The sequence below is a fragment of the Phacochoerus africanus genome, chromosome 9 (genome assembly GCF_016906955.1).
Source record: "Phacochoerus africanus isolate WHEZ1 chromosome 9, ROS_Pafr_v1, whole genome shotgun sequence".
NCBI classification, from domain to species: domain Eukaryota; kingdom Metazoa; phylum Chordata; class Mammalia; order Artiodactyla; family Suidae; genus Phacochoerus; species Phacochoerus africanus.
The window spans coordinates 115,888,683-115,904,236 of NC_062552.1; the positions used below are offsets into that span (position 1 = coordinate 115,888,683).

General features: G+C 40.6%; 1 protein-coding gene across 1 annotated transcript in view; it reads right to left on the reverse strand.

Annotated features, from left to right (window-relative positions):
- The window catches only part of CATSPERB (cation channel sperm associated auxiliary subunit beta), a 91,903-nt gene that overhangs the window by 52,682 nt on the left and 23,667 nt on the right, over positions 1-15,554 (reverse strand). Inside the window, exons 6-12 of the mRNA XM_047796398.1 lie at positions 12,282-12,431; positions 8,815-8,910; positions 8,576-8,694; positions 7,178-7,210; positions 2,031-2,097; positions 1,723-1,769; positions 1,147-1,317 (exon numbers count right to left, since the gene is read on the reverse strand). Coding sequence (XP_047652354.1) covers positions 1,147-1,317; positions 1,723-1,769; positions 2,031-2,097; positions 7,178-7,210; positions 8,576-8,694; positions 8,815-8,910; positions 12,282-12,431 — 683 coding nt within the window. The remainder of the gene's footprint in view (positions 1-1,146; positions 1,318-1,722; positions 1,770-2,030; positions 2,098-7,177; positions 7,211-8,575; positions 8,695-8,814; positions 8,911-12,281; positions 12,432-15,554) is intronic.

Genomic DNA, 15,554 nt, shown 5'->3' on the forward strand with positions numbered 1-15,554 from the left:
TTGCTTCCCCCTACGAGATACATCCATCTTATAGATGTTGCACGTGAAGTTAAGGAGTTTAAATTATTTGTCCAAGGTTTTATAAGAAATGTCCTGGGGAGATGTGTCATAGAGGCATTACTGAACTCGACAGATTCTAACACCCGTGCTCGTAACTATGATGCCAAGTGACTTTTTAAAAGTGTGGATGCCACACTCCAGCTGACCTCACTCCCAATCTGTCAGATGATGGTTTTGAAGGGGATCAGACTATGTACCCTAAGATACGGCACTCTGGTATACCAATTATTTTAAGCTGAAGATATCTGAGGTGCAGCAGATGCAGAAAAAAAGCCTTCCCTTGTCTGACTAAAAGCAGCAGTGTTGGCATATAAGGCTGCCATTAATTCCTCTTCAGAGCAGATCTACTCCCAGAAGGGGCGAATGCGAACGAAAACCTACTCCAAGTCCCTTCTCCAGGGAGTTTTACTGTCCTGAAGGAGGCGGAAAGACCACTCATACTTGTATAAACAAATATTATCACAAACTTTCATATCCCCTTTGTTCTTCTGTAAACACATTATCTCTCCATTTGTTTTCCCTTAAGTGCCTTTCTCACTCAACACCCCCAAACTATTAAGATGGTATATAACCTCCAGCTTTGAACTACCTTTTTGAATTATTCATCACCAACTTTCATCCACATGTATGTATACTGCCACGCATAAATAAACTGTTTTCTTTTCTCCTGTTTATCTGTTCTTTTTTGCCAGCTTAATTTGCAGGGCCCCCTAAACTGAACATTAGAGTGTAAGGAAATATTACTTTTGTCTCCCCTGAAATCATGAGAGTAGGGCTAGTTCCACCTTTTGCTCATTTAAACTAACCATTTTATGAGACTTACATTCATATAGACCAAGCTCAGCTTATATACTCCTGGAGAATAAGCAAGGAAGAATCACTGAACAAACAGGACTATATTTTCTGTTTTCATCAAACTGAATGACAATTAGAGGTAAGAAATCCCCAAAGTATCAAACTATATTATTAACCATAAATAATTTTGCTGTAGCCAATTTTACCAAGTTCTACTGCCAAAGATAACAGGAACTTGGAAATAAGGTTTGCTACGTAAATGTGCATTATTGCAGTGTCAAGGGTAATCACTTCCGGGCTGAGGCCTACCTGGTTCTGGAAGAGGTAGATGCCAGAACTTTGTTCTTGGTCAATAAGAAATGTTATCACAGTTGAAGGGATAGTTTTCATTCTTTTTGAAATGGAAGGTAAGCAAGGTAGCCATTCAAGAAATGGTTCTTTGCTATAAAAACAAGAGCTTGCCTGCACAGAAGAGAAATGAAAAGTCAATGCCGTTTTTGAACTATAAAAGTCCTACTGAGGTCTTGCAGGCTATAAACTAATGAAGCATTGCAGTGTCAGGACTGACCACAAACAATAATGATACATCTTTAATGTCTATGCTTCTCTTCTGGGAGATATGAGTCCAGAAAACATTGCAAACCATCCCTTTCTTGCATGAATTGCTTTTCTGGAGCCACTGTGTGAATCTAGATTCAACACGAGTAGGTAATTACCTTTAAATCCAAGCAGAAGCACAACTGGGAGCAAAGAGTGATTGTTAAGCTTTTTGGTCTGCAGAATGGCCATTTCTTAGATTAATTACAGTTCATTAATGAAGCCATGCACCGTAAAATTTCTTAGCTTTTAAAATATTTAATACCATACCTCACTTAGGGTCCTGTTTCTCTCAAAGGTGATGGTAATATAATCGACTATAAAATATAAAGGTATAGGAATTATAAGCAGCATCTATATTTTTAAATGTATCATTAAGTATGCTCAAATATGATTTTCTTGCACATATAACAGGGTATGCCTATTAGTTTAAATTAATTTTTCCCACCAGTTTTAGGCCATTAACTTATATAAAACAAACATATTTTTAGATTTTATTCTATTTTTATTTCATTTTATCTAATCTACATATGTTATCTATGTCGAAAAAAACACATTAATAGTTCTTTAAAATTTACCTTCAAAATGTTCTCTGTTAGCAAAACATCTTTCATTATACCACAGTTTTCCTTTGATATAGTCAACCTACATAAATAAAAATATCATTCAGGCAATATATAGACTGAAGATACACAATAGAAAAACCTGTTAGAAATTTTCAAGGTTTGATAACTCAGGAATGTGGGACAAATAAAGAGAGAAAAACTGTAAGTCAACAAAATAAAAGGTCATAGAGGAGTGCCCGTTGTGGCTCAGCAGAAATGAATCTGACTAGCATCCATGAGGCTGCAGGTTTGATCCCTTGCCTTGCTCAGTGGGTTAAGGATCCGGCATTGCTGTGAGCTGTGGTGTTGGTCACAGATGTGGTTTGGATCCTGAGTTGCTGTGGCTGTGGTGCAGGCTGGCAGCTGTAGCTCCGATTCGACCCCTAACCTGGCAACCTCCATATGCCATGGGTACAGCCCTAAAAAGACAAAAAAAAAAAGTCATAGAAAGAGGACAGGAAATAAGAATATACTTTTTGAACAAAACACAAAAAAGAAATAAAAAGAAGAGAAATTTCACATGATCAGCATCTGTTAGTAGAACATGTTGTGATCTATGGACCGTCTTTCTGAGGCTACCAGGAGATGTTGGTCTTTCATCACAGTTAAAATGGGCCAATATTTATTCTTCTTCAGCTGAAGGCTTGAGGAATCTTCCCAGAATCCTGATAGCAGCAATAAGCAGTAAGAACAAAGCCACAAAAATATAGCTTTTGAAAAATTGGTCCTAAGAGAGAAGCTTCCAAGAATATGAGGCTGAACATGTGTGTTAGATAAGAATTACATGCAAGAGTTTGAGAGGTCTTTGTTATAGGAAGATTCCCTCAAATTATTGTGGAGCCAAAAGGAAGACCTTCCTACATTTTAAAAGACCAGTAATAAAACCTATGATCTGTGCATTAAAATGTTCTAGAATAGATTGTGTTGATGGATGCTCAACCCTGTGAATACACTAAAGGCCACTGAATTGTACACTTTACATGGGTGAATTTTATGCCATGTAAATTATATTTCAATAAAACTGCTAAACAAAAAAAGCCTTTTAAAAATGGAATGGGAGTTCCCATTGTGGTGCAACGGAAACGAATCCAACTAGCATCCATGAGGATGCAGGTTCCATCCTTGGTCTCACTCAGTGCATCGGGGATCTGGCGTTGCCATGAGCTGTGGTGTAGGCTGGTGGTTATAGCTCCGACTCGACCTCTAGCCTGGGAACTTCATATGCCGCAGGTGCAGCCCTAAAAAGAAAAAAAAGGAATGGACAATAAGTCATTTGAATTTTAATCTAAGGAATTATATTGAATGAACCTTTTGAGGTTTCATACAAATCTTCAGGTTTTCAGGATACCATAATTATCATAATATGTGGGCAATTAATATAGACTTATTCCTTTTTTCTCTTTAGATTACTTCTTCCCTCCCCGCCTCAACCTGGAATAAAACTGGTAATAGTTCAGTGAATATCCTTGGGGGTAATTTAATCCGATCAGGCTGACTTCATTCCAATGATGAACTCATGTCCCAGGCCTGATATAGAGTCACAAAGATGGGTCGGGAATGAACACATGATCCAAGTGAGGTTAACAGCTGGCCCTGAGACTTGCTGGAGCCCCTGGGAAAGACGTACTTTATCCCTGAGGGGATTGCTAAACTGATTGCACATACACCTGGTGGCTACTCTTACTGACAACTGCAGAAAACCCACCGAAAAGGAAGCTAATATAGAGGAAATCAGACCCAAATGTTGAAAAGACAGAGTCCGACAGACATCTGTTTGGCACTAAATCCAGTCCTGTCTGGAAGCCAGGTGCATTCGTCCCTTGAATTCTCTGTTTCACGAGCCAATAACTTTCCCTTCTTTGCACAAATCAGTTTTAGTTTGGTTTCTGTCATTTGCCTTCTGACTATCTGTTTGGGGAGAGAATCAAGTTTTTCGTTTGTTTTGTTTTGAAGGTTTTACTTGGATACATGAAACAGCCTGAGGTTTTTCTTACTAATGCTATTTTTTTCTGACCAGCCCACGGCACGCAGAAGTTCCTAGGCCAGGCATCAAACCTGCTCCACAGCAGTGACCCCAGCCACTGTTGTGACAACACTGGATCCTTAACCCACTGAGCCACAAGGAACTCCTTGTCATGTTATTTAATCACTTCACCTCTAAGAGGTAGATATTGTCATGCCATTTTATTTATTTATTTATTTATTTATTTATTTATTTATTTATTTATTTATTTTTGGTCCTTTTGTCATTTCTTGGGCCGCTCTCGCGGCACATGGAGGTTCCCAGTCTAGGGGTCTAATACGAGCTGTAGCCACCGGCCTACACCAGAGCCACAGCAATGCGGGATCTGAGCCAAGTCTGCAACCTACACCACAGCTCACGGCAACGCCAGATCCCTAACCCACTGAGCAAGGTCAGGAACCGAACCCACAACCTCATGGTTCTTAGTCGGATTCATTAACCACTGAGCCACGATGAGAACTCCTTGTTATGCCATTTTAAAATGAAGAAATTGAGGTCCAGTAAGGTATATGACTGTTCAGAGTTCCATGCTGCATGGCTACTAAGCTCCTGCAAGACTGGACTCCTGTCTGTCTTCATTTATTCACTCATGGATTCAGCAAATATTTACTGAGATGGCCTAACTGCAAGGTACAGTAGTAACAATAGCAAATACAATAGTCCTTGACATGAAATCTACAGTCTGGCAAGGCTACTCGAGGGGGCTCAACAGACAGAATGCAGACAAATGACAGGAACTAGTGTTGAGAGCTCTGAGACTGCACAGGAAAGTCACAGAGGAGTTCTTGAAGAGGAGCAGGAATTCTCGAAGAGAAAGGAAAGGGAGAAGGGGAGGGTGCACCTAAGGTGAAATATCTCCAGCAAAGGATCTGAGGTGGGAGAAACGATGGCTCATTTCTGGGAAGGCGAATGTTTCCTGTGCCTTGGGGTGAGGGGCAGGCTCGACAAGGCTGAAGAAGGTGAGGGAGGCTCTGACTAGGAAAGACTCTGCATGTCTCCCAAGAGCTTGAATCCCATCCTTAAGGAAGTGACCCCAAATCCCTGCTCTTTCCACTAAACACATTTTGGTGGATAATTGACAGATGTTGCCTCTTGTCAAGTTCCCAGTTGAGGGCCTTTCTACCTCCGTCTGACATATTTGTTGAAATCATTTCTTCAAATCATTGGAGTTTCTGCTTATATGCAGTTGGAGAGGCTTATTTTCCCTTCACTCTCCTTTCTCATTCCTGCTTTAAGTTCAACAAGCCCTTGTGCGATCGACAATCAGATTCTGCGTGTGTTTATGGACTTGTTTATGGTCGAGCTCCCTCAGTAGAATGGGAAGCTACATATACATCAGCTTGTCTGGTTCAGGAGGGAATCCTCTCTTGTCTAAACAAATATATGCTAAACACGTATTTGTCTAAACAAATAGATGCTTGTTTCGGCTCAACAAATAGAATGCTAATGGCTGAATAAGTGCATAAGTGAAATGAACAAGTGAATGAATGAATCATCAAGTATTAACTTCTTCAACTACCTGGCTCGACAGCCACGTGCATCCCATTTTGAAGATCCTTCCTTCAACCATTATAAAAGAGGTCTTCCCCAAAGGCAAATCCTTATACTTGTAAGAATAAGCTCACTTTTTCCCCTTTCTTCCCCTGCCACATGACCTCACTGTCTTTGGAACACTTCTGTTTCCCCTCTCCTTCATCCCTACCCAACCCCCCTGATTTTGCTCAGATATTTTAGCTCAAGAGGATGTAGGTTAATAACTTTGTAGATGGTAATAAACAAAAACAAAAAGTCAAAACCCTCTATGCAGGGTAATTTGTGATTGTCTTTTGATATTGCAGAAGCATTCCCTCCTTGATGTGCCAATTCGAGTTCTAGGAATGTATTGCACTGATAGACCTGGATGTGTACGAAGCTGCTAGGCACAAATTATGAATGGCAGCATTGTTTGTAATCCAAAAGCAAAAAAATTAAAAACACCCAAATATCTATCAATAGGAGACAAGTTAGGGAAACTCTAGTTCAGTCCATACAATGGAAGACTTACCTCAAAAAGAAAAAAGAGAGAGAAAGGCAGGCTCAGGTCTGGTGAAAAGGTCAGACAGGTTTTCTGCTGAGCTTAGAGCTTCCATTTCTAGTTCTATTGCTGTTTCTGGCATCCCATTCCTTCGCAGGAGTCTCTGCGTGATAAGCTGTCCTGACTTAGCTAAGAAAATTTCTTTTCTTCGTCCTCATTCTTGAATGATATAGTTTATCTAGGTTTGGGAGTCCCTCTGTTCTTTATAATGTAAATCAGTTTTGCCTACGTGGCTTTCCCAGTTCTCTGCTTGGCATTTCCTCCACTTAACACAGCAAGAAGTCAAGAAAGTCAAAAGCTTCTTTGGCTTCCTGAGAAATAAATGCCTCTGTCCTTTAGACAGGGTGAATGAGCATGTGTGTGTGTGTGTGTGTGTGTGTGTGTGTGTGTGTGTGTGTGTGTGTGTATGCCCACAGGCCTGTATGAGGACAGAATGGAGAGGAGATACAGAAAAAGGCTAGAAATACTCACAATTCCATCATGCTTTCCACACTAAAGTGTGTGTATATGTTGATGAAACTAACTTAGTTGAATCACAAAACTTGACATTGTAGCAGAGAAGGGAGATAAATGATGGAATAAAATCCACTCTTCCCCCCAAAAAGCCAGAATCAGAGCTGTGGAATCAGAGCATGTTAAGTTAGAAAGAGTACCCCTTTCTCCAGGTAGACACAGACCTGCACATGGGGGAGGAGGGGTGTAGATGGGTTGGGGAGTAAAGTGTTAGCCAGACTTCGGCCCCTACTGTCTTTTCAACTGGGTGCCCTTGTGCACAACACACTGAACAACCACAGCAACCCCAGACAGAGGGGGTGGGAGCTGCCTCTGAAATGAAGAGGGCATTTCCTCCTTTGAAACGGAAGGGGAAGGCATTGCTTAATGGTCAGTGGAAATACAGTTTGTAAGTTCACACTGCAAATAACATTACAGTATCAGAGATAATCTATATTATGAATTCTTGTCTTGCTGCTCATCCCTTAGGTCATCAAGGAAACATCTCTTTGGAAATTGAAAGCTTCTTACCCTTTCGAAACCACAAAACTCTGCCCTTGAAAACTAGAAGAAAGAAAAAAAAGAGGAATCTTAATTTTCCCTTGCACATCAGAAGGCATAACAAAACACAGCAATTTCAATTACGCGAAAGGAAATGATTTTTTTTTTTTTTTACATCCTGCAGTTTGGAGTGTTGAACCCTAAAGTCAGCTTCTTAGGTTTTTTACACAGTATCGTGGAGATTTCCCTCTCAGTCTTTTTGCCTTGTTTCACCAATGGATTAATTTATTCATACTCTGACTTAATGCCAGAATGCCTTTGAGATCAAAACGCCACCTTTTAATTATTTATTTATTTATTTATATTTTTATTTTGTTTAGGGCCTCACCCACGGCATATGGAAGTTCCCAGGCTAAGGGTCGAATGAGAGCTGCACCTGCCACATCCTTAACCCACTGAGCGAGGCAAGGGATGGAACCCTCATCCTCATGGATCCTAGTCGGATTCCTTAACCACTGAGCCACGAAGGGAGCTCCCCCTTTTAATGATTTCAATGGAGGAGTTCAGTGCGTAGGAAGAAACCACGTCTACCACCAGCGGGGGTTCAGGAGGCGAGCCTTTCTCCCGCTATTTCCCCCACGGCCACGGCCACTCTGTCTTCTGCCCAGCCCAGTGCAGCCCTGGATCAGGCCCTGAGGAGGCACAGCTCCTGCCTAAGTCCCTGTGCTTTGACCTTAGGTCACTGTTCCTGGTGGTTTCAGCTCTCTTCTTTAGCAACCACATGATAGGCACATGAAAGGCCAGATCTATGAGTTGTTTGAGCAACAGATGATACTTTCTTAGAGATAGTGAGAAAGAAAGAAGGCTGTTAATATTTGTATACCTGAAAAAAGTAATAATAACCATGTATAAGAAATACCTACTTCTCAACCAATGCCATTACCGTTTTGTACACTTCCCCAATCTTTTCTCCTGCTGTTCCTAAGTTGTTGTCGTTACTTTTCCTATTTCTGTTTAGGTAACTTTGAGAGGTATTTATTAACATATTTAAGAATTCATTTCCCCTCTCTTCATCCTAAAACTTACTTTCAATTTGTTACTGTGCAATACTATATTTAGCTTTATGTACCTTAAAGCATTTGGGGAGTATACATAACTATAAATACATACAGAGAGCATTTTCTACATGTACGTATTAGAAACTCCCTAGAAAACTGTACAGCCATAAAACCAGCCCCATTTCCAAATGATACAGTCAACACCATAAGGCAAAGGAAACAGTTACTATATTATACTTTTCCATTTCTCCAGAGGAGGAAGCGTTTCAATTCTAAGATCTATCACACATAACTCAAGTATCCAATATTTCAACTTTATTTCACAGAAGATATTTAAGATTAACCATTAGTTACAGAGCCATTCACCTACCGGTAAGACAGAGGATGATGGATAGCGAAGATCTCCACTTATAAAAAGGCCCAAAGAGGTGAGGATAACTAAAAAATGATTTGCTAGAACCATATCCACCACTGAAAGCTCTGTGTGCTCTGAAGGAAGAAATCACACCACAGGTTCAAAAGTAAGGAAAAAGTGACGTCCTCATGAAGAGTCATCAAGTGCTGATATAAAGGAGATGCTGAAGATGAAGGCACTGTTAGTGGAATTACCTTCTCCAACTTGGGAGTAGATCATGTCTGTCAGGTTATACCACGTGGTATCATTATAATTCCAAAATCCAGAAAAGCTGAGGCCTATGTAAACACCTACCATGGAGAGAAAAGAGAAACAAAGCAAGACAATTTTGCAAAGCGAGTGGCTCACTCCTACGGTGCAGGGTCTTTAGGGGACAGAGCCTGCATCTGCCCCCCTGCCAGCCCATTCCCCACCCCTGTCTCAACTCCCCTTCCTCAGTTTGAATCTCACTTCCCCAAGCATTGGAAAGATAAGAGAACTTTGGGTTACACATGGGAGTTCAGCCAACCATCTAAGTATTAAGGATTTTGTTTTGTATTGAAGGGGATCAGAATATGCCACCAATCCAGAGAGTCCTGTGATCAATCTTGATCTGCCCCAAATATCAAAGACACAGCTGCGAGTGAAAGGGAAAGGCAGTGAGGCAGAGTGTTTGAGGAGTGGAAGAGGTGTGACAAGGTCATTTTGCAGAGTGGGGAAATAAACATTCCAGGGAAGAGAGAGAGGATTTCAGAGTGGCACTGAGTGCCGGATGGAGACTCGAGATCATGAATTTACCGTGAGACCAGCTGGTGGAATTTTAAAGTGAGACCAGTTGGTGTGCAGTTTTTTTCTAGTAATATTTTGCTATTCCAGTGGAGTAGAGGGGGGTTTAATGAGATCTGGGACTGTGCAGGCAAGGAAGAGAAGGGTAAGGAAGTTTCTGACATGTCTGTAAGGAGGGACTATGAAAATTACGGTGAAGAAAGAGAAAAGTAAGAATGCTGGGTAGTGAAAAAAGTGGTGGAGACAAGATATGGGAGTCTCCATGCAATCAGAGAAATGCCAGAGAGTGAGGCCGGGGGTGGAATAGGTGGTTACAGGCAGGGTGTGAGATGCTTATAGTGGTGATTTTGGAAATAGTCACATCGTCAGAGACAGCAAGGTCAAGAAAATGACCATAGACGTAAGCTGGGGGAAAGACGGTTGGAGGAGAGGAAGCCCTGAAAGCATGAGTCATCCATAAGGGTGATGAAATCACCGAAAATAGTGACAAAAAAGAAGGTGGTGAGGAAGGCAGGGTGCAGAGGTTAAACACATCAGTGAGGATGAGTGACGGGAAGGTCATCAAAGGATGGGAACCAAGGAGAGTTAGCAGAGTTCCTGTTGTGGCGCAGCGGAAACGAATCCGACTAGGAACCGAGAGGTTGCCAGTTCGATCCCTGACCTTGCTCAGTGGGTCAAGGATCCAGCATTGCCGTGAGCTGCGGTGTAGGTCGCAGACGTGGCTCAGATCTGGCGTTGCCATGGCTGTGATGTAGGCTGGCAGCTGCATCTGATTCAACCCCTAGCCTGGGAACCTCCACATGCCATGGGTACAGCACTAAAAAGTAAAAAAAAAAAAAAAAAGAGGAAAAGTTCTGAGTTCAAAGGAAGTGGGTATTTTGAGGGAGAAGACAAGAATAATTATTAAGATGTAGCTCTAAGGAATAAGGACAATGACCCCTTGAGACTCAGACTTGTGACATGCGAGAGGGCTGCAGGGAAAAGAATGTTCACTGGGAATAGCCAGAATATTATCATTATTATTTTTATTATTATTATTGCCATTGCTTTTTAGGGTCACGCTCGTGACTTATGGAGGTTCCCAGGCTAGGGGTCTCATGGCTCCGCTGGATCCTTAACCCACTGAGCGAGGCCAGGGATTGAACCCACAACTTCGTGGTTCCTAATTGGATTCGTTTCTGCTGCACCACACTGGTAACTCTGCCAGATTATTCTTTATGGCAAGAAAGTTAAGGGACCAATTAGAGAAACAATTAGTAATATGGGGAGAGTTTGGTGATGACAGACCACAAATTCCAATGAGTGGATTTGGCTGGATGGAGAGGGACAGGAGTTTGGGTGAAATTAAAGAAAGTCCAGAACAGTACGTGGGGTAGAGTGACCATAAGTGACCTGGAGATTTTGGTGGCCAGCTGGGGAAAAGGTGGTTTCACCTAAAAACAAGTGTTCAAACTGCTTCTTCTCTTGGGACATTGAGGTGGTCTCAAGAGCGAGACCCCAAGGAGTTGAGACTGCCCTTTTTCTCCTTGACTCCCAGGTGTGTGGCAGGATGCAGAGATTGGCTCCTTTCCTGTGACTCACACAAGTAAGGCAGGTTTGGACAGAGAGGAGGAGGGGCTCTAGCCTGGCATCCATGAAACAAAGCTGGAAAAGGAGCTGGGTTTCCATTTGGTTGACAGAGAGGAGAAAGAGACACAATTTCTAATTAACCTGATTCAGCACAAGCAGGCATGAAAGCTAGAGATAACTAAGAGCCTGCAAGCCATTAGGAATTCTAAGAACTTTGGGGCAAGGCTATCTGTCCATTCCTATACCAATGCATACTGTTTGAATCTATTACTTTATAAGAAGTCATGGTAGGGCAACCTTTCATTCTTTTTATTCTTCTTTAAAATTATGTCTGTTTTCGTGTTGCTTCAGTCTCCCATGTGAATTTTGGGATTGGCTTGTCAATTTACACACACACACACACACACACACTGCTATTAATTTTTCTTGGACTTGTAGCACATTGATGATAAATTTGGAGAGAATTCACAACCTTACAGTAACAGAAGTTCCTGTGCATGAACATAAAATATATATTTGTCTTTTTTTAACGCTTTCATTAAGGTGTTATAATTTCTACACAACAGGCCTTGCAACTCTTTGACTGTTTGTTTCTAGGTGCCTATTGGTGTTCATTACTTTCTGAATAGGATTTTTAAATTATCATCTTTAATTGGTTTTGGTGGAGTGGTTTTTATATATTGCTATGATGTCCTTTGATGCTGCAGCACTCCTGCATTTTTTCTGATGGTTTGTCTATTGATTCTTTTGTGTTTTTATAGATACACGTATCATCTATGAGTAACAACATTTTGTTTCTTATCTTTTAAATCTTTTGTTTCTTTTTTCCCCTTTGTATTCATTGAATTTGAGGACAAGGAGATCATACTTGATCTAATAAAAACAACTAGAATTAGATGCTTAGTAACTGAAATGTGTAAGGATGCCACTCAGTATTACAGCAGTGATGGAAAAGCCCATACATAACAAAATAATGTGAACCTTTAGAACAACTTTACGTATTTACACACGGCAAGAATGGCAGATGGACTGGAAATGCGATGAATGGTCTTTGGGGGGAAGGAGCATGTTGAGGGAGGGTAGACTGTCAAGGAAATTTGGAGAGACTCTAAAGTCACTAGTAACATGCCAAAAACTCACAGAGAAAAAACAGCTTATCGCTCTAGCAAGTAGACAAGGGGAAGTGACGAAGAATAAACTCTTAGGTGTTTTCAGGTAACATTTTCACTCCCTTATGCCTATGTGTTTAACTCGCACTGCCAGTTAAACATCACTGCTATAAAATACAAAGCACCACCTCCAACTTTGAAAAAAGCCACAAACTTACCATCAAGAGTTGAACCCATAATGAAGCCAAGTAAGGCCACATCATTGGCACAAGGGCATTTCGTCACTTTGAGATCTACCACATGTGGGTATACTTTACTGATGTTGTTTCTTGTCATCATAGTCCCAAGTTTCCACTGAAGAATAGGTTCTGTGTATACACAATGAAATACTACTCAGCCATAAAAAGAATGAAATAATGCCGTTTGCAGCTGCAGGGATGGACCTAGGGATTAGCATACTAAACGAAGTCAGACAAAGACAAATATCGTGGTTATTGCTTATATGCGGAATCTAATTTTTTTAAAACATGATACAAATGAACTCATTTACACAGTGAAACAGACTCGCAAATTTCGAAAACAAATTTATGGTTACCAAAGGGGAGGGAGGGATAAATTAAGAGTCTGGGATTAACATATACATGCTGCTATATGTAAGACAAACAACAAGGACCTACTGTATAGCACAGGGAACCCTGCCCGATATTCTGTAATAACCTATATGGGAAAAGAATCTGAAAAAGAGTGCACATATATATATGTATACTTTAACTGAATCACTTTGCTGTATACCTGACACTAACACAATACTGGAAATCAATATTCCAATAAATTTTTAAAAAATAGGTCACTTCTTATTTTCTAGAGTAAGAGGAATGAGATCTAATTCCCTTGCAGGGGGCCTGGCAAGATCATATTGCAGAAGAGCATGTGGAATGGGAGGTACTGCTTTGAACATCTTCGTCTTTATTTTTTTTTTTTTAGGGGCGCTCCCACGGCATATGGAGGTTCCTAGGCTAGGGGTCGATTCAGAGCTGTAGCCACTGGCCTACGCCAGAGCCACAGCAATGCGGGATCCGAGCTGTATCTGCCACCTACACCACAGCTCATGGCAACGCCGGATCCTTAACCCACTGAGCAAGGCCAGGGATCAAACCTGCAACCTCATGGTTCCTAGTAGGGTTCATTAACCATTGAGCAACCAAGATGAATGGGAGGATTTTGTTCTTCTGAAAAAAATGAGAAAAGAGAATACAAAAAGTAAGCCAGGACAGTTTGACAGAGTACTGCTAAATTTCAAAAATAATCAAAGGACTTTTAAGAAGAGAGATTCATTCACGCGTAGCTGTTTACATTTTGGCAGTGTGACTCTCCTCCATCTCTTCACCAAATTTTCGATAAAATCTGCTGCAAACCAGACTTTATGCGATATATATTTCACTTTGTGCAAAGCGAGAAACTAAGTTTCCATTTAGGTTGACATAGTGTAGCACACAGACCCCACACAAGGGTGGCCAAGAAAGGAAAGAGACACAATTTATAACCAAATTAATTCACTCTGAAATTCAAAGAGATCTGGGGCAAGGCAGCTACCTTTCCAGGACACAGCGTGTGTATACAGACAATTAATGACCAGATCTTAGAAGACAGGGAGATTTGAGCTTACATCTGGGACATTGTAATTCTGTTCTTGATTTATACGGGTCTATTTCCTTCATTTTATCAAAATATATCACATGTATTTGTTTTTTCTCTTACGGATGAACATTTACATTGTTTTTGGTTTTTTTCTGATTACAAATAACGTTGCATTAGATAGACTTGTATGTGTCTCTCGGCATATATGCAGCTTTCAATCTTTGCGTATCAGAATTGCCTAGGAATTTTTTTATGATGGTTTTTATTTTTTTCATTATAGCTGATTTATAGTGTTCTGTCAATTTTCTGTTGCACAGCAAGGGCACCCAGTCACACATACATGTATACATTCTTTTTTCTCACAGTATCATGCTCCATCACAAGTGACCAGACATAGTTCCCAGCGCTACACAGTAGGATCCCATTGCTTATCCATTCCAAAGCCTAGAGTTTGCATCTATTAACCTCATATTCCCTGTCCCTCCTACTCCCTCCCTTCTCCCTTGGCAACCACAAGTCTGACCCCACCTGAAGATGATCAGAGTTTAATCGGTATACGGTGGGGTCAAGAGATCATTACTTTTTTTTTCCCTTCCAGTTCTGTGACATAACTGGCACACAGCATCATATAAGTTTAAGGTGTCCAGCAGAATGATTTGACTTACACACATGATTACCTGCACAATATGTTTAATGAATATTCATCACCTCATATAGATACAAAATAAAGGAAAAGGCAAAAAATAGGATTTACTATCTTAATGAATTTCATAGTTAACATAGAGCAGTGTTAATTCTATCAGTCATGCTGTGCATTACATTCCTAGTCCTGATTTTTCTTATAGCTGGAAGTTTGTACCTTTTAACTACTTTCATCCAGTTCTCTCTTCCCCTACCCTTCCGCCTCTGTTAACAATAAATCTGAACTCTTTGGCTCTGAGTTTGTTTTTCGAAGTATAATTGACCTACAGCATGTTAGTTCCTCAAGCATAACATAGTGATTTGATATTTCTACATATGATGAAATGATCCTCACTATAAGTCTAACATGTCACCATTCAAATATATTACATTATTTTGGACTATGTTCCCCATTTTGTACATTTCATCCCCATGACTCATTAATTTTGCAACTGGAAGTTTGTACCTGTTAATTTCCCTCACCTATTTCACTCATCCCCCTATCCACCTCCATTCTGGCAACCACCTATTTGTTCTCTAGATCTTTGACTTTGTTTCTTTTTTGACCTGTCTGTTCATTTGTTTTGTTTCTTAGATTCCACATATAAGTGAAATCATATAGTATGTGTCTCTCCCTGTCTGACTTATTTTGCCTAGCATAATCCCCTCTAGATTAATCCATGTTTTTGTAAATGGCAAGATTTCGTTCTTTTTCATGGCCGAGTAATATTCCATTGTATATGTATACACCACATCTTCTTTATCCAGTCATCTATTGATGGGCATTTAGTTGCTTCCATTCTTGGCTATTATAAATAAATAAGGCCATAATAAACATAGGGGTGCATATATCTTTTCAGATAGTGTTTTCATTTTCTTTGGAAAAATACCCAGAAGTGGAATTGCTGGAACACATGGTAGCTCCATTTTTAATTTCTTAAGGCATATGGAAGTTCCTGGGCTAGGGGTTGAATTGGAGCTCCAGCTGCCAGCCTACATTACAACCACAGCAACAGGGGATCCGAGCTGCATCTGTGACCTACACTGCAGCTTGCAGCAATGTTGGATTCTTAACCCACTGAGCAAGGCTAGGGATAAACCTGCATCTTCATGGACAGTATATCAGGTTCTTAATCCACTGAGCCACAATGGGAACTCCTATTATCTTTTTA